Genomic DNA, 27,568 nt, shown 5'->3' with positions numbered 1-27,568 from the left:
CTGCTATCTGGCTTTTCAGCTATCATGGGCTCATCCTGCTTTATCTGTTGCATGTGAAATATCCCATGTAAAGCTACGCAAAGCTGCAAAGCTACCGTAATCCTTCCTAAAGCCACCCTGCCCTTCCCTGCAAATATTACATTAGATATGCTTATTAAACTCACTCAGCTGAAGTTTTTACTTCCAGCCGGTGGTGATAGTCTTGAAATGCCATTAAGGTGGTAATTATATCACGTTGTCCTTCATCCAGATTTTGGGTGGCAGTTGTTCACACCTGCTGCCAGCTATTTAAAAATGGTGGTGGGTGCAAGGGAAGGTTGTGGCATAGTGGGTGGTGAGATTCCAGCTGGATAATGTGCTGGTGCCAGGCTGGTCAAGGACCCCCTCTGGCTACATGTGAATCAGCACCCCACACGGGGTGAGATGATGGGTGGGAAGTTCCCTGTCCTGCCCTTGCCCATCAGGGTTGTCCCCATGCCTTGGACATTGAGATGGTGCCATTTAATACCTTCTTAAAATGCCTTAAGTTCTGCTGGCAGAGTGATGATCTTCATGCTCAGAGGAGGAGAAAAGGAAGGGAAGTCTCTGACATGAGGCTGTTGTGGCTCATTCTTACTATCCAAAGTGTTGTGGGATCCAGGTCCCTCTGGTTTGCCTGGTTTATGAGAAGCAGCTGGTTGGCCAAACCCCTGGGTTGGAGGTAAGACACAGAGCCATGAATATCACTTTGCTTCTGGCTCCTCCACTCAGATGGAAGGCTGGATTGACTTCAGTTATTTCTATGAATCTTACGTGGAACTAATTCCCACCAATTCCACTTGAATCTCTGGGGGGTAAGAAGCTGCAGTTTAAAGTTTAGCAAAATTGCAGTAGGTGGTTATTTTCTGAGTTAAGTGAACTCTTGTTTATCCTGCAGTCAGCTGTAATCCCACTGCCTATCACCCATCCCACCCCGCTCTGCCACAGCCCTACTGAAATGATCTGGTTCTGGGTAATCCCTGTGAACCTCCTGGGTTAAAATTGGATTTAGCAGAGATGAAAGCTTCCCCTCACTTTGCTGGTATCGAGTAAGAGCAGAGCACAACCTGACACCCCGGTCCAGTGGGATTTGTAAGGCTCAAGACTCCCAAGATTTGTTGAGGTGTCTCCTTGGGCTGCAGTGACCCTTTACTTCTAGCGAAGAAATTGGTTCAGATTTTGCATGAAATGGGATTGCTCTCAGTGACTTTGCCAGATCCTCCTCCTCCCTTGGCCTCAGTGAGATACCAGGGAGCCTGTTAGGCTGCTGGGTGGCTTGGAGAGGGATCCAGAAGGGAAAACAAGCCAGGAAGGCTTATGGCTGTGGGCTGAGGTAGCACTTTGTTCCTGTACCTCAAATCCTGTGTTCATTTTTGGGCCTCTGACTACAGGAAAGACACTGAGGTGCTGGAGTGTGTCCAGAGAATGGCAGTGGAGCTGGGGAATGGTCTGGAGCACCAGTCTTGTGGCTGAGGGCGCTGGGAGTGTTTATCCTGGAGAAAAGGAGGCTCACCTTGGGGGAGAACCTCGTTGCTGTCTACAACTACCTGAAAGGAATCATAGAGGTAAAGAGATGGACATGCCCTGACCCTGGGCTCTGGTGTTGGGCATCCCATCCTCTGCCTTCACCTTCCCACCTCTCTGAACCTCTGGAACATAAGTTGCTGGCTTGCTACCACCAGCCATGGGCGGGGAGTGATCAGCTGGGTTAGCATGACACTGATGTAAATTTAAAGCCTTCTTTTGCTCTCTCTGCTGGCAGCCCTGTATTTTTGGGAAGAAAGAGAATGGGAAACAACTTTTTTAATGAAGTAGAGCATTTAAATTCTCTTTATATTTAGTCCTATCTGGAGCTCTTTACCCAAATGAAGCAGAAAGCATTTACAGCTGTATTTTCCATTACACCAACCAAGGAATATATTCATTTGCACCAACATGGCACTCAATGAAGCAGAAAATAAGCTCCCAAAACTGCTCTCTCTCTATGAAACCGTCTCAATGAGTAGGAAAAGCCTGCTTGGATTCCACTGACCAGTCACTTTGGTTATGATAAAAATTAATTTGATTGAACACCTGAGCCGTGGCAGAGCAGAGGCTTGGCCCTGGGATTGCTCTGTGGTCCAGGTTCAGGGCTGGCTCCTCCACTGCGGCTCCCACTGCTCCTGCTGGTGGCTTTGCTTGTCCAGGAGACTTGGTGGAGACCCTGGTGGCTCCAAGGGCTGGTCACTGGTGGCACGTGGAAGCACAGCAGCCCATGTCCCACGTGTCCTGCTCCACACGGAGGGGACAACGCCAGTGCCGTGGCAGGGCTGGCCCGTGGTGGGTGACATCGCTGCCCCTGCCCACCGTGCACAGACAGGCTCCGAGCAGAGGGGATGGGAATGGTTCCCCCTTCCCTGCGCCGCAGCCCGGGGAGGACGTGAGCGGAGCGTTAAGCAGGTACTGACCGAACGCCAGCGGAGGGTTCTGCTAATTGCTTGTGATGTCTCGTCCAACTCCATCGGCACGAGCAACAATTGCTACTGGAAACGTGATTAATAATTAAGCACTCGGCGCTGGCAGGTGTCAGCAGGAATCTGCAGGGCCTGGCACCCCCGCCTGGGCGCCTCCCCCTGCCCGCGCCGGAGCCGGCAGTGCCGGGCGGGAAGCAGCCCCTCGCTGCCCGGATCGATACTGGGCAGGAGGCGATTCCACACCTTGAAGAAATAACTCGCTGTAGGTGTTTCCTCAGCACGGATGAGGCTGCTGGCTGTCGGGCAGCGGGATGGGGGCCCAAGGCTGCCTGCCCAGCTGGTGAGAACTGTATGTAGTCCACGCTGAGCATTTCAGGGATGCTTCCCAGGTCAATCCATCTCCACCGAGGGTGTTCTGTGGGCGTTTTCCGTTTTTGCTGTACAGACAGAGTGACTTTGGGTGGAGACAGCTCTGCAGCACTTCTCCACAGTGGTGGAGGCTGAGAGCATCCCCTGCAGCTGGCACAGGGTGGCTGGGCTGCAGTGGCTGAACGATGATGCCCTGTCCCAGCAGTGGAGGCAGCTGGGGATGATAGGACACCACAGAGATATCCTAGGCCTAGCTGGCAGAAAGCAGCACCTTGATGGATTGGATGTCCTGCTGAGATGCTGTCCTGGCTCACTGCAAACTTAGGACCCCCTGTGTCCCCACTTGCAGGCTCTGCCAGCATCGCTTTCTCTCGCAGCGTTGGCTGCTGCTTGTGATGACTTACAGCCTTCTTCAAGCTGGCTTTTATTTTTAATTACATTTTGCCTCTGAAGATGGGCTGCTTTGCTGGTTCATTATTTTCCCCTGCTTTTTTTTTTTTCTTTTCCTTTTTTCTTTTTTTTTCCTTCTTTTTCCTTTTAAATTCCAGCAGAGTTTAGGCTCCCTGAGAAATAGCTTCACCCTTTAGAAAAGTGCAGAGCCTTTTCCCTGAGTAGCAAAATGTTGATTTGCTACCACAGGGTTGAGTGATGGTGATTCCCTTATTAAACTGCACTTAGAGGCAGCGACTGTCAGGCAGGGATGGAGAGCTTCTCCGATAAGTTGGAGCTATTCATTATTAAATTATCTTCATTCACTTGAACATCTCATTTTCATTGAACTAGATGAAAAGTGCTCAAAGGCAGCTGCTGCAGCGGCTTGGAGGCTGCCAGGAGCGGCATGCAAATGTCACTGCTGGCCTTTCTGGCTGGATCTGACCCTTTCCATTGGATGGATGGACCTCGTGGCTGGTGTCAAATCTCCTGGAGTTGCACCTGCTGATGGCCTGACCTTGCAGATCTGATTCACCAGCTCTGAGACCTGGAGTTTGAGGAGATTGACCCCACCAGGGAATAAGGTAGTGTAGCCTCTGGTTTGATGTCTGGAGTTGGAAAAGATGATCAAGGTGGGTGTCCCCAATAACTGGGGGCTGGTGTGCCCTCTCAGGAGAGCCTGCCCCAGTATTTTGAAGGCTGTGTGTCCTTCTGGGGGGCTGCAGCTGAATGTGGCTGAGTTCCTCCTTAAGCTTGGCTTCAAGGACCTTGTAGGGCACAGGAGCTCACCCAGGGGCTGCCTCTTGGTGGTGGGTTGTGCGGTTGTCCCGCCAACAGTGACCTTTGTTGGTCACCCAAGTAAGAGCTTCCCCCTCCTGCCACCACCCCTTCCCCACCTTCCCCCCTTTTGTTGCTCCCTTTCTCAACAGCACATGCTGGGCAATCACAAGCCAGGCATAAAGGCATGGCTCACATTTAAACGTGAAGCCAGCCAGACTCCAGGTGCTCTTGGGAAGCACCAGCGATGGCACTGGCTCCCTGCCTGCCTATCCGTGCACTTGGCTTGACCTCTGCTCCTGCTGCCCCCTCCCCACCTGGGACATTCCCCCTCAGGGCAGCCACTGGCCACATCAGGCCCAGCTTTAGCCCCCAGTTGCAGATGAGCTGTGTTGTGTCCCGGTGGTTATTTCTGTGGGAAGATGCCATCTGGCTGCCTGATCTCTGCTTTCACCTTGGCATGAGTACCTGGCACCCAGCCCCGTCGGTGCTCGGCACCGAACCAGGGGGCTGCTGTCTGGGCCTGCCAGCCCAACACTCTTCACGGGGCTTTGTGGAGTCTGAGCTGCTTTAAAGCTGCCCCCCTAGGAATGGGAGGCTTTTGTTTCCAGGCAAAAGACTTTGGACACAGCCACGCTGTGCCCAGGCATCATTGATCTCTGTCCCAGTCGTAAAGTTGCATCTTTCCCTAGGAGAGCCCAGAAGTAGGACGTCTGGCTGCTGCTCAATCCCGAATCTCACAGCATTCCTCTCTCCTGTGACAGCCTACAACCCCACTGGTCACTGAAAATCTCTTTGCTTCGCTGCCCTGGGCTCTGTGAAGTCCTTCTCACCTCCTACCCACCACTACCGTCTTCTTCCTGGCGAGGAACCATGGGCCCCTTGGACCAGCTCCCCAACAACTGTTGCTTTTCCTTGCCAGTGAATCTCGCCCGAAGAAGCCGCTTTGATCAATGTACTTGGATTTCAGCCCTCAGCCTTGATCAAGGCAGGGGGAGGGACGAGAGAGCGAGTACTCGCAGGCTCTTTGGGGACGGTCTGGAAAACGAAGCTCATTCTCCGAGAAAAACCTGCTTCAAAGTAAGAGGCGTTGCTGTCAGAATAAGAGTGAATCAGGCAGGCAGAGGAAGAGGAGGAGGAAGGCTGCTGGGTGCCCAGAGCCCCAGCTGGGATAGGGCTGCTGTGAATCCAGCACGTGGCATTGCTGTGGGGGCCGGAGCTGCTGATGGCAGAGGGCAGAAACCCATAGTTTGGGAGGTGGGGAGGGGGAATCTACGTCTGCCCCTGCGCTTAATTCTGTGGCAAACCGGGCTTTCTGTACTCATTAGCTTTTTTGGTTCTCCCAGCTTCCCTGGGGGACCTTGGGAGTGAGAAAGTTTTCAGAGCTGCGAACGGACTGTGTTTGCTTCCTTGGGTCAGTGGTTTCCTCTCAGTCTTTAACTGGTGGGGATGGTGCTGCAGGTCGGGTGTTGCAGACCTGAGGACAGCTCTGGAACAGGGGCGGGGTGGACAGAGCACCCCTTTTTTGCCAGCAGGGTCTGACCGTTTCAGCCATAAGGTCTTTGTGTGGGATGAAGGGTTGCATAAGGCACTGCTCAAGGTTGGAGCAGATCAGAGCTTCTGGTTAATGGAAATTAATGGCCAGGAGGAGACTTCCAGAGACTTGCTGGCTTTGTTTCCCCCACCAATGCCTGCAGGAATACTGTGTCAGCAGCTGTGGCAGGAATGGGCCCTTCCTTTGAGGGCTGCATTACCTGGAGAGAAGCACAGGACCGAGCAGAGATACAGAACTTGGAGTTCCCCATGAGCAGAGGGAAAAGCCCTGGCCAGAAACCACCCTCCAGCAACAACCTTCCTTGCTCCAGCAATCCTCCTCCTTCTCCATTCCTGCTCCCACTCCCTCTCTCCCACCTTGCTCAGGTGCACGCACACACACCTCTCGCATTTCCTTTTGGCTACAGATGGCAGGCAGGAAAACCAGCCAGCCAGATGTGTTTTTCATAGCTCCCAAGCCAGGCATAACTAAACATTTACATTTATTACCAATTAGAGGGGAAACAGACTGTAGTTTTATGTACTGGATGTGTCTGGATGTATTTCGGTGTGTGACCTTACTAAAACCCCCCCTCTCCTCCAGCAACTAAATCTCTCTGGGTTTGGAGCAAACCCCTGGGAAGCACCTGTAGCAACGGACCCCATCCCGGCATTCCATCACCCTGTGATTGGATGACGTGGGTGCTGTAGCAGCCCCTGACACTCGGCCCTGTGCAAGAAAGCCTGTGCAGGGGTTTGATCCCGAGTGATGCTGTGTATCCCCAGGGCCCAGAGTGCCATGGTGGAGGCGATATCCATTAACTCCATGTATGGATGTGACCACAGTGCAGTGGTCAATGGAGGGCTCATGAGTGCCCGGGGCCCGCAGCTCCCGAGCCAACATCACAGCAGCTCTTTAACGATGTGTGAGCCAACAGCAAAATGCAAATAAATCCATAACCAGACTCTGAGCCTTGCTGAGAGCAGGAGGAGAGGGGGGGAGAAATGTGCATGGTGCTAGTGATGTCCCAGCCTTTACCAGCAGGGTCACTACGGGATTGATGTCCTAACAAAGATCTGGCTGGCAATGGTCCAGCCCTGAGGTGGTCACGGTGCCACTGCCATGGGCTCACCTCTGCCTGACCAACACCTGAGCCAGGGCTGTTCGAGGCACAGGGGTTCAGGACAGAGTTTGCATGTGCCCACCAAGCCTTGGACAGGCCAACAGACTCCCAGTCAGGTGGAGATGAGGCCTTATTGTTTCTAGGGGCATACTGGGTTTGCTGTACTGGGTCAGTCACTCCTGCCTCTGGGCAATGGTTAAGGTGCAAAGAAAAGCATCTCAGTCTCCTTCTTCAGGTCACCTTGGCAAGAGAGGAAGGAGAAATGTGTGGTGAGGCCAGGGCATGTTGGACAACAGTATTCTTCAAACAAGATTTTCTCAAATTCACCCTGATGTGCCCCTTCCACCACTTCCCCCCCCACAGCCACCCAGCTGGGATGCAGGATGCTGCAGGCACTGACCCTGCTCAGCCTGTCGTGCTTCCCCTACCTCCCCACAAGTCCCACAGCCGTTGATTTATGCAGCAACATCCCAATTCCTTCCTTGCTCCCACTTTTTTCCCACAGGGTGCCCGTAACCCTCCGGCAATTCTGTCTGAAGTTCACCTCTGGCTGTGCCGCCCGGATCCCTGCACCCACCTCTGCTGTTGCTCAGGCAACAACCTCTGGGTTGGACACAGGGTTCTATTTCCCTCTTTTTTTGCAGGATGCTGCTGCTGGGGAGGCAGCCCAGACGTGGAGGGAGAGCCATGGGCGATGCCGTGCGGCGGTTGTGTGCATCCCTCCGGGGATGCCGGGGGGAATTATTCCATCGTGGGGAGCTTCAGAAATGCAATATTTCATTAGAAGTCCATTAAACTGTTCAAACAGGTGATTAAGAGAGGGGTGATGATGCAAATCGGAGCAAAGCAGGGGCAGATTTCCACCTGAGCCGTGACCAGAGGGCTGAGGTCGGCTCTGTGAGGGCAAGATCAGGAATGGATAAAGCTGAGCCGCTGAAGTGGGTAGGAATGAAGGGCTGCAGTATTTTGGGAGAGCTGTTGGAGAGTGGAAGAGTGGAAAAGGTCCACCCCAACCTCAGCCCATGGAGGAACACGTTGATATTCTCCAGTAAGGGCTGCATGGAGGGGCAGCATCTGTGGCTCCATGCATGGATTTGTCCCATCATCCTGCAGATCAGCAAAAGCAGGTGATGGTTTATATGGAGAGCTGGATTTAAGATTCAAAAATAAAGTATTATTTTTTTCCTCCTCTCCCTTAACTTTGCTGGAGCGTGACAGGGTGGGAGCTCTTGGCAGCTGGGATGTTAAATGTTTTTCCACATGGTCTCTTGATTATTAATGGATTTTAGCACTTGACAAAGTAGAAATTAGGAGATAAAAGCTATTAGAAACTAATTTGGGTAATCACTGATTCTGTTCCCCCAGGAGCTTTTCTGCGAGCACTGCTCCCATCGCCACTGCCGAGGCTCAGGAGAGAAGGAATCTCTTCCTAAGGGAGTTTTGTGGGCTTTGGGGGACCCCCCCGATTTACAGCCTCCTGATGAGATGACTTGGATGGAGCAGGCACAATCCAAACATCTCTCTTCTTCCAGCAGCCTCCTGGGATTTATAGGATTTCCCGCCCCTGGACACTATTTGGGGTGGTTTATGTGCCATACTTTTTTACTGTTATGTTGGCGAAACACCCATAGAAACCAGTTTGGGAAAACAAGGTGGGAGATAAATCCTCGGTGGAGTGGGCTCTCCCAGTGATAAAATGGGCTACAGGTGGAGAAATAGGCCCCTGAGACCCTTTATCTTCCTCAATTCCCATCTCCCTGAGTGGATCAATAATGCCAGGGGCAAGGAAAAGGAGAGGAACTATCGCAGGTAATCATATTAAGGGAAAAGCTGGAAGGTGGTAACCGATGTAGCAACCACTGCTGATTTTGAGGCAGATGGGCTGGGAGGGTTTGTGTGTCCCAGGAGGGTTTGTGTACGGAGAAGAGGATGCCTGTAGGCTGGGAGAGCACTTTTAAAAATAATTGGACTGATTTCTCTCCTTCTTTCTTTCCATCCAGTCAGTCTCTGCTCCTGGCATGTGTAGCAGGAGCAAGAGGTCTGTCTTGCAGATTTGTCTGGGATATTATTCCACAGAGCTTTACCCTCTAGCAAGACCCCTCCAAAATGTATCTTGTCATCCCACCAAAATTCAACTGTCTCAACCTTTGATCCAGAAGCACAGCCCAGAGGTCCCCTGGGAGCATTGTGGGGGGTTCAATGTCCCAGGGGGGTTCTCTCCTGGGACCACTGTCCCAGGATGGGGGGTCAGGGTCCAGCCTGATGAGGTAAGTCCTCCAGCCAGGCTCCTGGCCATGAATCACCCATGCCCCTGGCTCCAGCAGGGCTGATTTACACCAGCTGAGGTGCCAGCCCAGGGCAGGGCACCCGTATTTAATGCATGGTGGTACCACTGCTGGCAGCAGCAGCAGCTCCCAGCCCTGAGCCTGGGGAGGAAACAGCAATTTGCCGTCGTCATTCTCGGTCCCCAGCAAATTTCTCTGCTTGCAGAATGGGATGCTGTGAAGAGGCTTTATTTGATGGTGTCTGAAGAGGTCTCCCCAGGGTCTCCTTGAGAGCTGGGAGCAGCTGAGGGCACTCAAGGAGGCCAAGAGGTAGTGCAGGCAGTGGGGTTGGGTGGGTAAGGTTGCGCTTTTCCATCTTTGCTTAAGGAGGAGTCAGTGGGGAAGGAAGAAGGGAGCTGAGGAACTGGGATCGGGGATTCCTGAGGTCCCCACCAGTTTGATCCACCCCAGATCCTCACTGGGCTCCTAGTGGGGACACAGGAGGGTGGCTGGGATATCTCCTGCATACCTGGGTTCACAGAAACCTCCCTCTTACCTGCACTGTGCTGCTTCTCCTGCCTTCTTCAGAGACTGCGGCAGGAAGCTGAGGAGGAGGAAAAGGGAGGAAGAAGATGAGGTTGTCATCATTTCAAGAGCCTATTAATTGTCCCCTCATGCTCTCTAAGAAGTGGCCATTTACCACAGGCCCTGTGAATGCTTTCTGGAGAGAAAACACCAGGGAGCATGGCATGGGAGGATGAGAGCCTCGATGGATTTGAAAGAGAAAAAACCCAGCCCACCGTCAGCAAAGGGAGAAAATAGACCCAAAGAGAGAGAAGCTGAAAATGTGCTGAAGCAGCTGATGACAGCCCAAACAGCAGGAGAAGGCTCCTGCCTGCCAATTAACGAGGCTCTGGTGCTAATTTGCCACCTTGACTGCACTTCTGAGCTTGTCAGGAGAAGGGGGAGGAAAAAAAAGATGAGGCTAAAAAAGAGGTTTTGGCTCATCTCTTGGCTATGCAGATGCCACTGGGCTTCAGAGAGGCAGTGGGAAGCAGGGAGGCTGATGGCAAACCCCACCACCCACGAGCCTGGAGTGTGAAGAGAACAATGACAAGTTTGTGGGCTTGTGTTGGCAGAGCAGCTCCGGAGCAGGACACTGCCCAACCAGGGGAAGCTGGTTTCCTGGGGATCACATCCCACCATCTGCTGGGTTAGTCGGGAGAGTGAGTGGTGATCCCATGCGTGCCCAGGGGCATCTCTGGTACCTGTGGTGAAACTGTGTTATAAGGAAGAAGCTGGAGCAGCCCCGTGCTGGCATGGAGAGGTCTGCAGGCAAACTGGTATCGCCTGCCTCCCCCAGAAATGCTGTCAAACAGCAGAGCAGATCTGTTGGCAGCTGCCTGGTGGTTCTGTGCACCTAACAGAGCCAGAGGAGCCCTGGGTAAAATGCTCAGCATGAAGCCTCCTGCCAAGCCAAACGTGTGATTCCCACTTCTTGCCCATCCTGCAGCCCAAACCAAGAGACCACGGTGATGGATTTCAAGCAGCATCTGCACCGACATGCAGTTTGCACGCAAAGAGAGTGTTACCCTCCTCAGCCCTCCCTCCTCTCCTGTGATGTTTTATTCCCTGCACATTCCATGTTCTCCCAGGCTGACACAGCATCAGCTGGGAGCTATGAGAGGGTAAACTGAGGCAGGCTGGAGCAAGGATGCAGATTTAGCCCCACAGCATCTCTCCATCCTGGCTCGTCATGGAAAAACTGTCCTGGCTGTTTCGGCACAGCCTGATGTGGTGATGCCCTTGGCACACAGGGCTGGAGGCTCAGCCAGTGCTGCAGAAAAGGGATGAAAACAGGAAGGGGGAAAAGGGTGTAAGTTAGACAGCTGGAGCTGTGAGCTGTTTGGTTCAGCTGTAGCCCATCACTGGCAGTCTCAGGGTGGGACACGGAGGTGGGACCAGCCCCCATCTGGGAGCCCTGAGCTCTTCCTGGGGAGAGCTCTGCAGATAACCCCCTCCTGCTGCTGGGCCTGGGGGTGAAACATCCCAGCCTCCTTTTCCCTGGCAGAGCTGCTGAATAAATGTGTCTGGAGGGAACTGAGGTGTCTGCAGTCAAGCAAGTGAGGAGCTCCGCTCGTTATTTAAAGGCAGTTTTCTGGCTTTCATGCTGCAGAGAATCTCCTGTGAACACAGAGCCCAGGTAAGGATAAACCCAGTTTTTAACACCTAATGGGTTTGATGCTGAATTCCTGGTTCAGGGTGGCACACTGGCTGTTTATATCCCAAGGCCAGACCCTGCTGGTGCTGTGCAGCAGTGACTCTCCAGCCAGCTCTGCTGCCATTGGCGTTGTTCTTTGCAGGGGAAAACACTGCAAGGTAATCAAATGCTGACCTCCAGTTATTAACCTCATCCTCTTAATCACCTCCATTGAGTGCCTTAATTGCCCAACAGGGATGGGAGGACCTGGCTGCTTCCACCTGAGATTCCCATGCAGCCTGGTGGTCCCTTCCTGGAACACGTACAATGCTGCTGCTCTTCCTCTAACTCACACATTTACCCCTCAGCCCCCCTGAAAAGGTGGAAGTGATTCTCTCCCAAAGTACAGCAATTTGGCAGCAAAATTGAAGGAACCAGCCCTGTCTTTTCTTCCAGTGGGTTAAAGAGAGTGTGCAGCCCCATGGTGTTGGGGGCTGATGGTTTTGTCTGCAGGCTCCTATGCTTCCCAATGGGGTGCTTTGCTGAGAAGGTGCTGTGCCAGCTGCCAGCCTTGGAATGTTGTGCACCGCCTCATTCCTGATGGGAATTGGCAATTTTGGGCCAAACTTTTTGCTTTTGATCCATAGTCGATGGAATCTTGCTGGGGGGGGGGGGCTGTGGAGAGAGGAGAGTGCAGTCTTGGGGGCAGCTGCTGAGGATGCAGAGTTGACAGCACATCTCTCCAGCTGTCTGCCTCCCCCCCTCTCCCCCTTTTTATTTTTTGCATTACATTGAAAGTAAAGAGCCTTCATCCCCCTCTGTCCTTGCACACCCGCCTGTCTCTGGATCCAGCAGCAAGGCAGAGAAGCCTGGGGTCCATCCCTCAGTGGACGCCTCAAGAGGCTCCATGAGATGCTGCCAATCATCCCAACAGCTCTTGCGTTCATGTTCAGGTGGGTTTAGGATGTGGGACTGGTTCAGGGCACTGAAAAACACAGTAGGAAATGCTCTGTCTGGAGAAGACAGAGGGTGGAGTAGATCAGTGTTAGCCTGACACATGACCCATGTGATGATGGGGAGAAGAATCATAGCATGGTTTGGGTTGGAAGAGACCTTAAAGCTCACCTGGTTCCAAACCTCCTGCCATGGACAGGGACCAGGTTGATCAGAGCCCCACCCAACCTGGCCTTGAACACTTCCAAGGATGGGGCAGCCACGGCTTCTCTGGGCAACCAAGAAGTGATGTGAAGGCCCAGGAAGATGCATAGCAGAAGCCAAAATAGCCTTACTAGCTGGGAAACCTCCCAGCAGCCCTGCCTGCTCAGGAGCATTGCCAGCCTTCCCACCTATACCCTCCTCATCCCTGGGCTGATGTCTCCTGGCTTCCCCTGGGGAGCAGAGATGATGGCTTTGACTTCCCATTTCCTCTTGGTGTGTTTAATTGCCTAATTTTTTTCTTTTTTCCTTTAGGACTGGGAGGCAAGGGAGGAGAGGTGGGCAAAGGAAGACAGATGTGTGGAGAAGAGACATCCAGGTGACAGATTGAGGGATGCTACAGCCACAAGAGCCAGGCTGATGGATTGATAGATTAGACAGGGAATATAAATAGCAAGTGTGGTTTATCTATCCCAGTTTTATTTTCCTCTCACCTATCTATTTATCTCTCCTGGTGTTATTTTACTCATGTTTATCTCTTTATCTGCCCAGCCCGAGGATGGAGGAGAGTCGGGTGACAGAAGCAGGATGGATGAGTTTGGGTTACCACTGCTTTTGCAGCATCCAAGCAGGCAAGTCTTGACAGGCGGGGAGGATTAGGGAGGAGGCTCAGATCCACACACTGCTACACTTTTCACACTCCTCTCCTTTTCCCTGGACCATCCCCTCTGTCCACACCTCCTGCTTTGGGGATGCTGTGGGTCAGAGGGTTGATTCCTTCCTCTCCCTAGCTCATCCTCGTCCTAGGAATGAGGGCATCCAGTGAAGCAGTGAGCTCCACTTGTCTGGGTACCCATCGTTGCCATCTGACAGACGGGCAGCTCCACTGCTTGATATTCCAGTCAGGCACTGAGCACGGCAGTGGCAGCAGCACCGGGAAGGAGGGAGAGAGGGAGGGAGCCTCACAGCACAGGAAAAGCCAGGGCCAGGGATGACAGTAACTGTTCTGTTCTTTTCTTTCTTTTTTTTTTTTTTTTTTTTTAATCTCAGTTGGTTTTGGTTGCTTTTTTGCTCAAAAAAGGCATTTTTTTAAAAAATATATTAAACAGATACATTTTACTAAGATGTCTCTTGGCTGGAGCCACTGACAAGAAATGACACTCCCCAAATAAATAAGCTTAAAAAAACCCCTCCCAAACAAACCAAATAAATAAATACATAAATAAAACTTTTTTTTTCCTTTTTTCTTTCTTTTGCTTTAGGGTTTTTTGTTGTTTTTTTTTTGTAGGGAATTGTGGCCCAGAGGTCTCCGTCGGTGTCTGTGCTGGCAGCGTCCATGGTGCAGGTGCCAGGTCCTTCCCACACAAGGCAGGGATGATGCCTTGGTGCCCCAGCAGGTGTGAGATGCTTCTGAAGAGGGCCCAGGGGAGATCTGCTGGATCTCGGGGCCCTGCGCTGTGGACCCCCACCAGCACCGTGTGCGAGGGTCTGGCTGCAGGATGGATCATGGGGGATGTGGGTGCAAAGGCGCCTGTAGAAACCTCTTAAAAAGACTACAAAAGTTGGGATGACGAGGAGGCCGCTGCCGGGGGATCCTCACGGTGAGTGGGGCACCTGCTCCAGCAGGACCAGCAGCTGCCTCTGGCCAGGCCACATCCCCCTGGGCCATTGGCACATCTCCCCGGCCACTGACGTGGCGGCTGTGCTGGCATCATCCCCGCACCTGGAGCCAGACTGTGCTGCACGAGCCATCCTTCCTCCACAGTCCCCTGGCAGCACCCTCCATCCGCTCGAGCCCCGTGTCTCTTTGGCCAGTCGCTGGGTGTACCATGGAAGCACGCGGTTGGCACTAAGGTAAGGCCTTGATTTAAATTTTTTTAGGGTGGTTGTTTCCCCCCCCCCCTTCCCCAGGAAGTCCTTTCTCCCAGCCCCCTGGCTCCGAGGCCGTTAGCTGCACAGCTTGCCTGTCTCCTGCTCCAGGGCGTTGGGCAGCCTGGCGTTGAAGGCTCTCAGGGAGGACTGGATCCTTGCCACCTCGTTGTTGGCCAACTTGAGCCGGTGGCGGAGCAAGCATGTGAAGAGGTCGAGGCGGGTTTTGCCAGGGGGTGACAACCTGTTCACCCGGTCCCTGATCTCCAGCAGCTGGAGCATGGCCGAGTCCTGGGAACCCTGGGTGTAGGGGTAGTCCAGCTGGAGGATCAGGTCACGGATAGCATCCGGCTCAAAGGGCAGGCTGTAGCCAAAGACTTGCAAGCTGTTGATTTTCATGTACCCCAGGTTCTTGGAGGGATCTGACATCTCCAGGGGTTCATAGTAGATTGTCTCATTGGAGCTGTCATCCAGGGACTTGATGCGGCTCCGCAAGTAGACGTGGACCGTTTCAAAGAAGGTCTTCCACTTGTTGCCCAAGGTGAGCGTCCAGTTTTGGCACTGGGCAGAGGCATCTACGTTAGTCCTTTCCCAGTCTGGGAAGCTGCCCTCGTTGACGGGCATGAACCAGCTCTCCGAGTGGCTTCCCCCAAAGGGGTTGACATAGATGGCCATGACGGGCTCCAGCGTGCTGTTCTTGGTGAGGCAGATCTGCAGGGAGAGGGCCAACATGACGTGAACCAGCCCGGGCTTGTACTTGTTGCTCTTCAGGGTCAGGAGCATGCGCTTCCTCCAGGAGGGGTCGAACCAGCTGCCCAGGCGCATGTCGTTGCTGATGAAGATGGAGTGCACCTCGATGCGGCTGTCCCGCTTCTGCAGGAGGTACTTGAGCTCCAAGTCCTGCAGGTCCGTCTCCAGCCCCAGGTAGTGCTCCAGCGAGTCGGCCACCTCGGGGCGGCAGAAGCCCTGGGTGAGCACGTAGCCGTGGTTGCAGGTCCCGCAGCGGGTGCTGTTGTCCTCGGCACAGCTGGCACAGGCTGGCCCCTCGCCCAAGGCACACGGAATGGAGCCCTGGCAGGAGGGCTGGTCCGAGGGACAGGTGCAGCTGTGGCTTTCTTCCAGGAAGGTCCCAGGCACGGTGGTCTCACTGCAGTACAGGAGCGACTGTGCGCGGCTCCACCAGTAAGGGAGGGACCTGATGGAGAGCAGACACAGAAGGAGAGGTGCTTACGTGGGACACAACTGACTTTCCCTAGGGATGGAAGAGCTCCCCACTTTGTGTTCATTTTCTGCTCTGCTGGTGGCCCCCTGTGAATTGAGCCCCATTTTCCACCTCCAGGTTTGGACCCCCTCTCAGGGCCACATCCCAAGGTGGCATGGCAGAGGCAGGTTGTCTGCTCATCCCCAGGCACCCCTCCAGCAAGGCAGGAGCTCCTCCAGTCCCAGCCACAGGGAGGTGGGCTGTGGATCTGAGCCCTCCATGGGCAGCTGAGCAGCATCCCTGGCACGGGATGGGGATGTTGGGACACCCTACCTCTCCTTCGGCAGCTTGAAGCGCGGCTGCCGGTGGCAGCGCTTGCTGAGGTTGAAGAGCCGCCGGATGAGTCGGTAGGTTTTCCTGGAGAGCAGCTTCAGGCTGGTGCCCAGCTGTTGGTAGCGATGCTGGACATCCAGATCCATAGCCCAGAAGTGGGAGATGGCCGTCCTGTTCAGGAAACGGTCCATGGGGAGCCTCTTCACCAAGGCCTGAAACTCCTCTGTGCGGAGAAAGAGAAGGCATCAGGAGAGCAAGCAGTGAAGGTGGGGCTGACAGCCACCTCCCTCCACCCAAGCTCTGAGGTCTTCACGGTGAGAAAACCACCCTGGAGCCCCACCGCCCAGCCTGGTCTGCTGACAAGGGGAAGGAGATGCTTGGTAGGGTCTCCCCAGCCTCACCTGACTCCTCAAACTGGCCGTGGTGGCTCTCCCAGGCTCTCCAGAGCTGGGCCAGGCTGCTCTCCAGTGCCTGGATGTCGGCCTCGGGGCAGTTGCAGCGGGGGAAGGCGGGCTGGCACTGGCAGCGGCAGTCGCTCCGGCGGCACACCAGCTCCCCGGCCGAGCTGCAGGCGATGTAGCTGAGGGCGGCCGCCACGAACCTCTCCCGCAGGTAGGAGGGGAGCACCGTCTGCAGCCCTGCGAGCGGGAGGCAGCCCCGGGAGCGTCAGGGCACCCGCAGAGCCCCTCAGACATTGCCCGGGCGAGGAGGGCATGAGCCTCCTCCCCGCCCTGGGCGCCCACCCTCGCACGATTATCATATCAATTTGCTATGGAGCCGCTTGTCTGGGCTCTGCATTGATCTTGGCTCCTCTTGGCAGACAAGCAACAACCTCATCCTGCCCAGCTTTCATTACTTTCATCCCCTCTCCTCCCCAGCCCTTAAATTAAAAGCAGCATCTTGTGCCAGCATCCTCCCCTACAACCCCCTGTGCACCCACAAGCATCCCACGGTGGCACTTGTCCGTCTCCATGTCCCCACCAGCCCGGTCCTACCTTGGAGCTGCACTTTGTTCTCAGGGCTCTGCACCAGGACGGAGCTCACCGAGTCCAGGTTGTCGTAGTTGCTGCAGCCAAGTGGCCCTGTCCGTGTTTCGGTCACCTAAGGGGGGGTGTGCAGGTGGTCAGGGACATAGGAAAGGACCCAGGGCATGTGCTACCCCATGCCCAAGTGAGGCAATGCTTGGAGAGGACAACTAATTACCTGCTAATTGGCTTGTTGACAGGCGGCAGCCCTGCCTGCATCCCGCTGAAAAATGTGCCTTTATTAGCGTGCCCAATTTCCCGTAAATAAGGGGAATGTGTTACCTTTCAGTGCTCTGCCCTATTTGGTGATGCTGTTTGAGGGTCTCAGCCAGCTTTGAGGGGCCACTGGCGAGGCCCGGGGCTGCTGCTTCCCCGCTCTGCCCCTTCCCTCCCTCCCTCCCTCTCTCCCTCCCACCCTCGCCCACCTTGATGGCAGCCGTGGCGATCTGGATGTGGTGGAGCCGCCGGAGTGTGCTCTCCCTGTCGATGAAGTAGGAGGCTGCCAGCTGGTGCAGGGTCTCCAGGGAGACCCCCGAGCTGTTCCCAGCCCCCACAGCAGGCTCTGCCCTCCGGCTCAGCTTGCGCTTGTCCACAAAAATGGTCAGGGACTCCTCTCCTGGGGGGACACACAATGCTTTTGGGAGGCTGCTGGGGTCCTCACATTCCCTTTCTTGGCCGTGTTTCCTCCTGCAGTGCTTATTTTCCCACTCTCCCTCCTTTGCACGCTCCTTGTGCAAGGGAAGTGAGTTGGGGTGAGGACCCCCAGCACTCACCTCCCAGCGTGGCAGACAGCAGGAAGTGGGTCCCATACTTTTTGATGAGGCTGTCAGTGATCTGCTGGGGGCTGGGCCGGCGTCCCAGCAGCCGGATGTTGCGGATGAATTCGGGGGCCAGGGGAAGTGGTAGGCTGAAGAAGTCTTTCCTCTCCAGGGCCAAATTATTCACCTTCCAACGAGCAAACTCTCTGCGGGAGGAGAGCAGCAGCGGGGAGAGAGTTTGAAGCAGGTCTGGCCATGCCACATGCATGCTCTCCCTTCTTCTGTCCCCAGTTTCCACCTCAGGACGGGTGGTGAGTAGCTGGAAAACTCCTCTCAGGATCATTCCGACCTCCCCATCGGAGGTGAAGGATCTGCTGCGTGCTCGCCAGGTATGGATCCAGCCAGGACAGAAGTGCTGTCCCTCCCTAAGCCATTGATGCTGATAACGAGCTACAAGCAGTGGAGATGCCTGATATTGATTAATCCAGCACCTCTGGCAGGCATTCATCACAACCCAGGGCAGGGCTAGGCCAGATGGGTCTCATCCATCCTCCAGCCCCACGCCTACAGATCCAGGTGAAAATCCAACGTCTGGATTTTTACGTATCGTGGTGTTAAGTATAGGCAGTGTTTTGTTGGAAGCTGGAGGTGCTGGGATGCAGTGGGTTGTAGCCTCAGAGGCTGTGAATGGGCCCCCTGGCCTCGCCTGGCCCCAGGGAGCAGCACCAGCCTGTCACTGCCTCCAACAACTGATGGCCCCATAAACAACCGGCGGCAAATTTCAGCCTAATCTTCGGCATTTTGCTCTAATTAAAACCAGGCGGTGGCTTTCAGACAGTTTAATTAGGGCTGGTGGGGAAAGGGAGGGAGAGGGAGGAGGAGAGAGGGGTGGATGGTTGCAAAGCAGCCAGTGGGCTTGGTGGATGTCAGGCTGCCTCCCATCATGATCTTTGGGCCTAGAAAGTGGGATGTTGGTGCCAGTAGCAGAGCTGGGGGGGATGCTGCCTCTCCCCTTGCAGGCACATTCCCTCAGGACTGGGGCTGGGGTGCCACTTTCTTCCATCCCATCCCACAGACAAAGCAAGCCCCGGAGGCTGATGGCGTGTTCTCTGCCTCAGAGGAGGTGTGAGACAGCTGCTGTTCCTCCAGGTCCTCCTTCCTGTCCCACCACCGTCACCAGCAACATCCCCGGAGGATGCAGGTCCCTCGGCATGGCAGTGTCAGCACACAGGAAAGGGGAGAGAAGCTCTCTGGGGGTGCCAGGCTGCATAACAAGGCTGCCATCCCAGCAGCCACGTCAGCATTCCCAAGAGGCAGCGGGCAGGCTGGAAACCCCCAGGGCTCAGCACTGGTGGTGAGGAGAGGAAGGAAAAAGGGCTCGTTGGGAGGTGACAGCCCCACTTAGGTCCTGGAGGTGGTGGAGTGGGTTTCCCAGGGCGGCTATCATGGGGTGACCCTTTGCTGCAGTCAGTGGACCCCAGTGCTGCCAAATCTGGTTCTCTGCTGACAAGAAACCCCCTCCAGCTTTGGCCCCACACATATAGCATCCCACTGCAGCAGTCCAGGGGGTGATGGCACTGGGGACGTGCCAGAGGGTCAGTCAGGGTGGCTTTTCACATGCTGGTCAGTCAGCAGCACCCCAGCCCCAGATGGCTGCCAGTCCAGGTAGGCTCAGTAACTTGGCACAGAGATGCCTCTGTGCATGGCAAAAGGACAAAGGGGCTGAAGGATGAACGCCACATGCATGCTGGCCCTTCTGCTCTCCCCAGTTTCCAGTTCAGGGCAGATCAGTAGGTGGAGGATGTCCAAAGGGGCTGGAGTATGCATGAGACCCATCCAGCCCAGTGGGCTCTGTGCCTCCTGCCCTAAGGGCTGATTCCATCCCAGCCTCTGCACCAAAGCCCGCCTGGCTTAGGGCAAATCCTGTCTGGAGCCTAGCCTGGCTCCAGCACGAGCATCCCCGGGAAAGCAGCATCTCACATCCACCCACCCACTGTCTGTGCTGATGGGCAGCCTCCTCCCACGCACTGGGGTCAGCTCATGTGGATTAGGGAGGGTCTGCCGTGCCCCCTGCAGCCCCCCACCCCACATCTCCCTCTCGGGGTGCCCATGGCCTCTCTCTCACCTGTAGATCCTGTACCTGGTGGTGAAACCCTGCCGGTAGCGCTCCATGAAGTCCACGTACTCCTGGGCTCGGTAGAAGGGTCCGCGGTCGGTGAGGAGCCAGTCGAGGGGTGCCCGGGTGGAGGGGGAGGAGGATGAAGAGGAAGGGGTCGAGGGGGCAGCATGCTGCTGGGGCACTGTGCTGCCCGCCCCGCCGGCCACCCCCCAGCGACAGCACGCGCTCAGGGCCAGCAGGGCCAGTGGCCACGGGAGCATCGGCGGGGGCCCGTCAGCGCGTGGGAGGTCCTGCCGCCCCATCCTGCTGCTGCCTGGCAGGATTCTTCATTCTCTCACCCCACAGAGATCCTCCAGGACAGCCCTGCCCTGCAACACGGAGCAGGGAAGCCCATGAGGACTTGGATATAAACCAGGAGCAACCACAAGCTTTGGAATGCCTGCTGGGATGCTGACACGGGGAAAGCTGCGATCCAGGGAGGGCATGCACTGGTTGTGCCACAGGAGGTAAGGGTTTATGGGGTTAGGGGTGCTGGCTGCTGCTGAAGTTAAATGAAGTCCTGACTAATGGCTGTTTAAGGAATTTGTGGCTTTCTCTTTATGTTTTTCTCTGCCACACATCAGCCCATCAAGCCGAGTTTGCTACTGTGGTAGGACAGCAGGGTGACTGTGCTCTACATTTTGGGGCTGCCTGTCATGAGCGTGTGCAGCTCATTTCAGGGGGAGGCTAAAAAATAACAATCATAGGGAACTGGAAAAATGAGCTTCTCCAGGTATGGATTGAACCATGTGTGGTTGATGTTAGACTTTTCTTTGTGTCTTGCTAGTGGCTGAGATGATGAATGGATGGAGGTTCACCCCAAGGGTGAGTGAGTGGATGAATGGATGAATGGGTGGATATTCACCCCAAGGATGGATGGATGGATGGATGGATGTCCACCACAAGATTGGCTGGGCTTATTGCAGTGGTGTTTCGAGTGCAAATGATGTTTATCTCGAGTCAAGGCCTTTCCACTTTCAAAGTCCAACGTGGCAGTATCTGCAGGACTAAAGACAGAGTTTTTCTGGAGGCAGCAGCCACAGGGCCAGAGCCTGAATTTGTAACTGAAGGTGGGAGACGGGGATCTGCAAGGTCTGGCCAAGCCAGGGTGAGGCAAGGTGTGCTGTCAGGCAGCAAGAGCTGTTTGCCTAAAAGCAGGGACCCTGTCACTGCAGTGCTTCCAGGGCAGGTGATTTTTATTCCAGGAAGGTGGCTGATGGGGGCCCAGAGCCCAGGCGCTTGTCCCTGCCGAGCACGCACCAACCCCGCCTTCTCCCAAACGGGGCTTTGCCAGATGAATCATCATGCTTTAACATGTAATAATATGGGTTTAAAATTTTTTTTCCTCCCTCTTTTCTATTTTTAAACCCTTAAGGGTGCCCTTTGATTACGTTTTCTCAGCTTCTCGCTCAGCCCTCGGGGCTGGGGCCCTGTGAATTTTAAACAAAAGCTGAGATTTTCGCATCACCAGGTTGGGGTGCCGGGGCAGTGGGGCGGGCAGGAGCAGCAGGCAGGGCTTTTTCTGTCCCCCCACACTATCTTTTCTCATGTCACCTTGGTTTTTCCCGTCCTGGCAGGGAGCCACATAACGCCCTGGCAGTTGCCCATGGCCACGAGGTGGCCAAATCCTGGCCCAAAAAATCAGGACCCCCATGCTGGGGTGGGATACAGGCAATGCCAGGTTGGTTTCCTAACTCTGTGTCACAAGTGTTGGAGGGGGCATCTGCCACCCTCAAAATGTGGCAGGACCTGATGCCGGCTGCTCACAGAGCTGCTCGCGCGCTGTCACGTGTGGGTGATGGCTGAGCAGCTGAGGCACTTTGGCTGCTCTGTAATCCTCCCTGCCTGCTTCCCTGCCTGCAACCAAAGCTGGCCCAGGGGGGAAGCAGGCAGCCGGGATGCAGCGTCTGTCTGAAGCAGACAAGCACCTCGCTCCCCTCCTCAGGAATATCTGCTGGTGGTCTTTAAGTTGATGTGGTCTGGGGACAAAAGGGGCCCTCAAGGATCAGGATTGAACCCCCCTGACCCTCTGCTGCCCTGCAGCAATGGGTCCTGCTGCCGCACTGATCTGGGACAAGCTGCTGTGCCCAGGAGGCAATGGTGGGAGCCAGGGTCTGGCAGGAAACCCTGTGGATGTTTTAGATGCTGACCATGGGCTAAACTCTCCGTGATTTCATCCCCTTCCCACATTGCAGGGAGGAAAGCAGCACTCTGGCTCTCAGCTGAGAAGCCAAGGCGAAAGCATCCTTGAACAGCATCTTTCTAAACCCTGCCCATGGAAACACACTGCTTGTAGCATTAAATATGGCTGTGACAGCAAAACACCTTGTTTAAGTATCTGGTGCACTGGGAGCCTGCCTGTTGCCTCACAAACAGGCTTGGCACAGCCGATCTCCTCATCCCGTCACCATCCATGGATTTTAGGTGGCTCCTGACCCACTTCCAGCTGAGGTGGGGCTGGGCAAGGGATGCTCCCTGGCTGGGTCCCTCTCCCCTCTTCCTCCACCTGGGTCTGTACAGCAAAGGGGATGCTTTTCCACAAGGTCCATGGGACATTGGCCTCATCCATCACCACTTCACACCACCACAGACTGGTATGGATGGTCTTACACCAGTCGCCCCACGGCCTTCCCTGGTGTAAATGAGGACATGTGAGTATCCTTTCTTTGATTCAAAGCACAGAGGGGTTTTTTTAGTGGGTGGACACACCAGGCAGAGCACTGTCTTTTCCAGCAAACCATCCTGGGTATTAACAGCTTCCCCTTTCCACCACCACCCTGGGGGACACCACTAAATGCCTTCCCCAAAAGGGCCTCCCCATGCTCTCCTTCCCCTCCAAACACCCTCTCCCACCCAAGCACCACACTTAAGGCAGGAAGCATCTGGGTGAGCACTGTGGAGATGGATATTAGGGATAGAGCCAGTTTGGGTCACCTCTTTCCTTAGGCTGTGGTCCCTAGAGCAGCTAGACCCCAATGCCTTCCCTGGAGGGCTTGTCCTGAGATTCAAGGCTGAGCATGAGACGTGTCCTTGTGGAGGCTTCATGCTGTACTACAGGGCAATAAAAATAGTCAGGATTGGGCATTTCCAGCACTTGACTGGGGTCAAACTGGTGCAAAACCAGTGAAGGTCCCCTTTGGTATGGAAGCAAAGTTTGCAGCTGGGCTCAGTGAGCTTTTATTTACACCTCCCTCTTATTTACACCGTGTGTGCCGGCACCTCCGAGGTGGCTCCTGCTTGGGGACACGCTCTGACGCACACCAGCATCCTTGCCAACGGGAACTTGAAGCCCCAGGTCAGGCAGGAACAGCCAAGGAGAGCCTGTGTGGGGGCTGCACTGAGCTACCCAGCAGCTTTTCCTCAAGGAGCAGCTCTCCTGCACCACCCTTAGCTGGGCTGATTTATTTCCTATCGACCAGGGGTTATAGAAAATAAGTATGTGCAGATGTTGCCATAGCTCTGTATAGTCCTTAGTCCAGACAGCAGGCTCTGATTTTGCTGGGGGGGGGCTGCACTGCTGCTCTGTGGGGTTGGGGCAATGCTTTTTGGGGTGCACCTCCACGTGCTCACACCAGCATCTTCCTGAGATGCTGGGGAGAGTAAAGCTCTTTGGAAAGGAGTAACCCCCTTGACCTTACTATAAGAGCTGGAAATAACTTTCTAATCACTTTTCCTTGATCCAAAAGAATGAAGATTTGATGAGAAGCATCTGACTACTCTTTTTTTTCCATCCTTTTGATTTAGGGTTTTGCATCACAAAAGTTGGAAAACTTCCAGCTTGCTAATTTTTTTTTCCCCTCCTTTTCCCCCTTCTATAAAAACTCCAAAGTGACGGAAGGAGAGTGCCAACGCAAATACTCTTGGCAAATTTTCCCAGGACCACAACCTCCTTCCTGGCCAAGTCCTCCTGAGCTTGTTGCAGCCCTCAGTGTCTCTGTTGCCTGCAGCAGAACACCCTGGTGCCTCTCCAGTGGTGGCTGATGCGTGACCCAGACTGTCATTCATCACGAGCTGCATCTTAAAAATAACTTGTGGCAATTTCTGGAGATGGCAAGGTGTGGTGGGTGTTCTCTTCCAAAATGGCTCAAGAGAGACCAAAGCACTGGTATGAGGTGTGGATGGGGATGCCCAAGTGAGCTGCAAAAGCCTCTCTACTGCCCTTGGAGCTGGCAGCAGCAACATCCTCAGCACAACACCGGAGCTATGCCAAGGTCTTGCTTGCTTCCATGCCGACAGCATCTCCGGAGCCACGTGCTCCACCACTAATCAGGCTGAGTTCGATAATTAAGACGTTAGCTAATTGTTAGGGACATTAGCATTGATTTCTGCCCTTTCATGCTGCAGGAGCAGATTTAGAGATACAGAAACTGGGAAGTGTGCACTGGGGAGAGGCAGCAGTGGTATTTGCCAGATGCCACGAGGAAGAACAGGAAGATTCCAGATGGACTCTGAAACTACCCCCTGTACACGCTGAGTTGAAGCCCAGAGCAAAAGCGAGACCCAACATCTGTGCCAGGTACATGATACCTTTTGGTGGTGGAGCTGTGGGATGTGCCCAGTCACAGGCTAGTCCCTGGGGCGCAGGGAGAGCAAAGGTGCATCCGTGTGGGAGTGATGGGGAGGGGTCTCAAGCTCCTTGGGGATGCCTTTTAGTGGGAATGAATGTCAAACCTAGTGACTGAATCACTTATTAAATGTGGGAAAGCTTTATCAAATTAGGGCCACTTAAGAGAGCCTGGGCAAAGGCTAAGTGCAGTTTAGTTTCTGAAGTGGATTGGCTCAGCTGAGCCTTGTCTATGAATCCATGCAGGCGCCCAGGGCACCTCTTGCTCTGCTGCTTGCACCCCCCGGGACAGAGAATCCCAAAGGGCTCAGTTTTGCTGGATTCTCCCACTGCTCTGGAGCCACCAGCCTTACTTGGGGCTTCGTGGCACCCAGCTTCCTCACACCCTGCCTTGCCTCTCCCCGCCTGCGTCGCCACCCCCTCCCCGGCTCTGTGTGGTTTGCAGCGAGCTGCATCCCCGGGCTCGCATCCGCACGCTCCCAAGGAAGCGCCAGGGCCTCATTGATCTGCCGGGGTAATTAAGAGAGCGAGCCAGGCACCGCCGGAGCGACAGCAGCGTGGTAATCACTGGCAAAGTGGGCACGGCGGGGTGCTGTCAGCCGCCTGGCACCCGGCCCCGGAGACACGGCTCCAGGCGGCGAGCGTGGGGACAGCCACCTCGGAGCCTTCCGTCCTGCCGGAGCAGGGACGCTGAAGATCACGGTGGTGGCTGTGAACTGATTCTCGCTGGGCTCCCGCAAACCACCTTCAGCAGCCCGTTCAGTCGCTACAGCCAAGGGATTTTAAAGTCACCGCCTCCCTCCCGGCTCATGAGACTGGTTAGAAAACCTGCGAGACTCGACGACTTGGGTTCTTTTTATTAGCTTTTCTTCATATCCTCGAGAGCAAGACACTTGAAGATGAGAGTAAAGGAAAATAGCAGAAAATCCCAGGACTCGGGGAGCCAAGGATTTGCATAAGACATCAAATGAGATGAAGCCTGGGCTGCCACCAGGGGAGATGGCAGCTGCGTGCAGTGTGTCGTACCAGTGCCATGTGTTCTGCCCTCTGGCTTTGCACACCCGAGACTTTCACACCCACAGGCGAAAAAGCCTCTTAAGTAAAGCAGTGTGCAAAATACAACTCCCCCGAGCGTGGTGACAGCAGCAGCAGCCCCAGCTTCCCCCACCTTGTGCTGAGGTCTCAACCCAAAGCATCCCTACAGATGGATCGCTGGAGAAGAGCACCCCCCTCCACAAGGAGCTGGGGGAAGAAGAGCACCCCTGCAGCCCCCTCCCCAGGGAGGACGGCTCCTGCCCCTCAACGGACCCTGCAAGCCCAGTACCAGCCTCCTGCAGGAGCTGGAGGCAGTGCAAGGTGAGGACCATTCCCTCCCATCTCTCCCTTGCCTTCACGCAGGTGACAAGTGTCACGGGTGGGCAGTGATGCACAGCAGCAGCTCAGCGTTAGCGGCACAGGATAAATAAGGTGGTGGGTGGCTGGTGCTGGGCAGAGAGAGGGAGGAGATCTGGGCTGTCAGAGTGGGGCCACTCCCCTTCCCAGAACCCTGCTGCTCCCCAGGTCTCCAAACTGTCACCGAGCGGCCACCAAAGACAGCTCCGCTTCGGGAAAAAGTGCAGGGGCCTCCTTGCAACATTTCCAGGGCTGGCAGGGACCCTCCTGGCTGCTGACAGAGAGGGGACACTGACATCTGCCGGCAGGTCCCACGCTGCCCGGCAGCGCCCGGGCTCACCCTGCCCGGCCCCGGGACCACAGCGGGGGCACCTCGCGACCCGCCACCGCTGCTCCGGGACAGCGACACGCGGGTCCCCTGGGAAGCGACAGGGCAGGGTGGGCACTACTGCGCCGAGAGCTGACGCTCTCCAGTGCTTTAAAGACACAGAGTTTTGTTTCCTCCTGAAAAAATGTGTGTTTAGGGAAAGGGAACGGAGCCTCGCAGCGGGAACCTCCCGATCCCTGAGCTGCCGATGCTGTGCCCCGTAGCCGCCCCCGGCGAGGAAACACCTCCCAACGGGTCACCCGCTGCTCGGCCCGGTGCTCCGGTGAAGCGGGGCCCTGCGGGGATGAAAATGGGGGGAAATTCCCCCCACCGGCTATTGGTACAGCGGTGCCCACCGGAGAAACGCGTCTTTAAACATTTCAGGAGGCATCTCCTCCGGTCCCTGCGGGCGCAGGGTGTCTCACACCGGCATCTCACACTGAGCAGAGCCCGTTGCATACAGCAGCAGGTCCCAGCATCCCGTTTATCCCGGCAGTCCGCCAGCACCCGGTCCCACCGGGCCGGTCGCAGCTTCCTGCACCTGCAGCGCCCCGCACCGCGATGGCTCCCGCCGGGGAAGGGCTCGGTGCCTTCCCCGACTCCAAACCTCGCTGGAGAGGCTGCAAAGCGATCCCAGAGCAGGGACACAACTTGACCAAGGTCACCGAGCGGTACCCGGCATCTCCGCCGTGCGGGGCCGCCACGGCTCCTTCCCCATCCCACCCCCGGCGGAGTCCCTACGCGGGCTCACTCCGACCCCCAAACTCCCCCCCGCGACCCCGCAGACTCACCCCAGGCTCCGGCTCAGCGCCGGCGGGGCACCGGCCGCCTCTCCGTGCCGTCCCGCTCCGACCCGCTCCGCCTCAGCGGCCCCGGGCGCTGCCCCGCCGCCGCCTCCCGGCCGTCCCATCGCCAGGCGGACAGGCGGCCCCGGGCGGCGCCGCCAGCATCGCGCGATCGCGACTGTCGCGACAGGCGCTGCCGGTGCCGCGGCCCCGCCGGGTCCCGCCGCGCTCCGCGGGCGCCGCCGCCGCACCGCCGATAATATATGCAACGGCCGCAGCCAATCAGAGGCGCCGCCGGCCTCCCCGCGCCTCCCCATTGGCGGGCGGGGCGGGGCGGGGCGTGGCCCGGCGGGCGCGCGCGGGGGTCCCGGAGCCGCCGCGTTCCCGCTCCCGCCCGAGGGTCCCAAAGGAGTGACCGGGATCGGGGCGTCGTTGGGTCAGCGGTTGGTTTGGGTGGGAAGGGACCTTAAAGGTCACCCAGTCCATCCCCTGCCATGGGCAGGGGCACCATCCGCTATCCCAGGTTGCTCCAAGCCCCGTCCAACCCGGCCTTGGACGCTGCCAGGGATGGGGCTGCCACAGCTTCTCTGGAAACCTCATGCGTTGGTGATCAGCAGGAGGATGGCGTTGGTGACGCCAGGTTTACTGCTCTTGGCTGTTTTTGTTTTTTGTTTTTTTGTTTTTTTTTTTTCATATATATTTTATTTATCCACCTGTATTCCTCATGCCTCCCACCAAACTCTTCTTCCAGGGGCACCACTCCTGGAGATGCACCCAACTTCCAAAAGGGG

General features: G+C 55.7%; 1 protein-coding gene and 1 long non-coding RNA gene across 3 annotated transcripts; one reads left to right on the top strand and one right to left on the bottom strand.

The window, feature by feature from the left end:
• Nucleotides 1–9,464: 9,464 nt before the first annotated feature.
• LOC120323750 lies at nucleotides 9,465–12,964 on the top strand. Its single transcript, XR_005564559.1, has 3 exons — nucleotides 9,465–11,173; nucleotides 12,023–12,123; nucleotides 12,641–12,964. It is a non-coding gene; the product is annotated as an uncharacterized LOC120323750 (long non-coding RNA).
• Nucleotides 12,965–13,422: 458 nt separating this feature from the next.
• On the bottom strand, nucleotides 13,423–26,994 carry BRINP2 (BMP/retinoic acid inducible neural specific 2). 2 transcript variants are annotated; one of them, XM_027740660.2, is made up of 8 exons: nucleotides 26,784–26,994; nucleotides 19,637–19,998; nucleotides 17,527–17,717; nucleotides 17,179–17,369; nucleotides 16,724–16,829; nucleotides 16,130–16,366; nucleotides 15,729–15,951; nucleotides 13,423–15,389 (listed from the first exon to the last, which is right to left on the bottom strand). In XM_027740660.2, exons 2-8 carry the CDS (start codon nucleotides 19,930–19,932, stop codon nucleotides 14,273–14,275), a joined length of 2,361 nt encoding a protein of 786 aa, XP_027596461.1. In that variant the 5' UTR covers nucleotides 19,933–19,998; nucleotides 26,784–26,994; the 3' UTR covers nucleotides 13,423–14,272. The 2 variants fall into 2 exon arrangements, with proteins under 2 accessions (XP_027596461.1, XP_039239947.1); XM_039384013.1 differs by having other exon boundaries at nucleotides 19,652–19,998.
• Between the last annotated feature and the right edge of the window lie 574 nt (nucleotides 26,995–27,568).

Source organism: Pipra filicauda, unplaced genomic scaffold, assembly GCF_003945595.2.
Source record: "Pipra filicauda isolate LSUMZ 115617 unplaced genomic scaffold, ASM394559v2 scaffold114_size2234877_pilon, whole genome shotgun sequence".
In the NCBI taxonomy this organism is placed as follows: Eukaryota; Metazoa; Chordata; class Aves; order Passeriformes; family Pipridae; genus Pipra; species Pipra filicauda.
The sequence above is the reverse complement of the archived record's forward strand: the minus strand, read 5'-3'. Positions and strand labels throughout refer to the sequence as shown.

Bases quoted from the DNA above. Each gene is read 5' to 3' on its own strand.
- BRINP2 (XM_027740660.2), bottom strand. From the start codon at position 19,932: ATGGGGCGGCAGGACCTCCCACGCGCTGACGGGCCCCCGCCGATGCTC. The intron at 17,370-17,526 runs GTGAGTGCTGGG...GTGTCCCCCCAG, and splicing joins GCTGTCTGCCACGCTGGGAG to GAGAGGAGTCCCTGACCATT. The intron at 15,952-16,129 runs GTGAGGCTGGGG...TTCTCCGCACAG, and splicing joins CGGCCAGTTTGAGGAGTCAG to AGGAGTTTCAGGCCTTGGTG.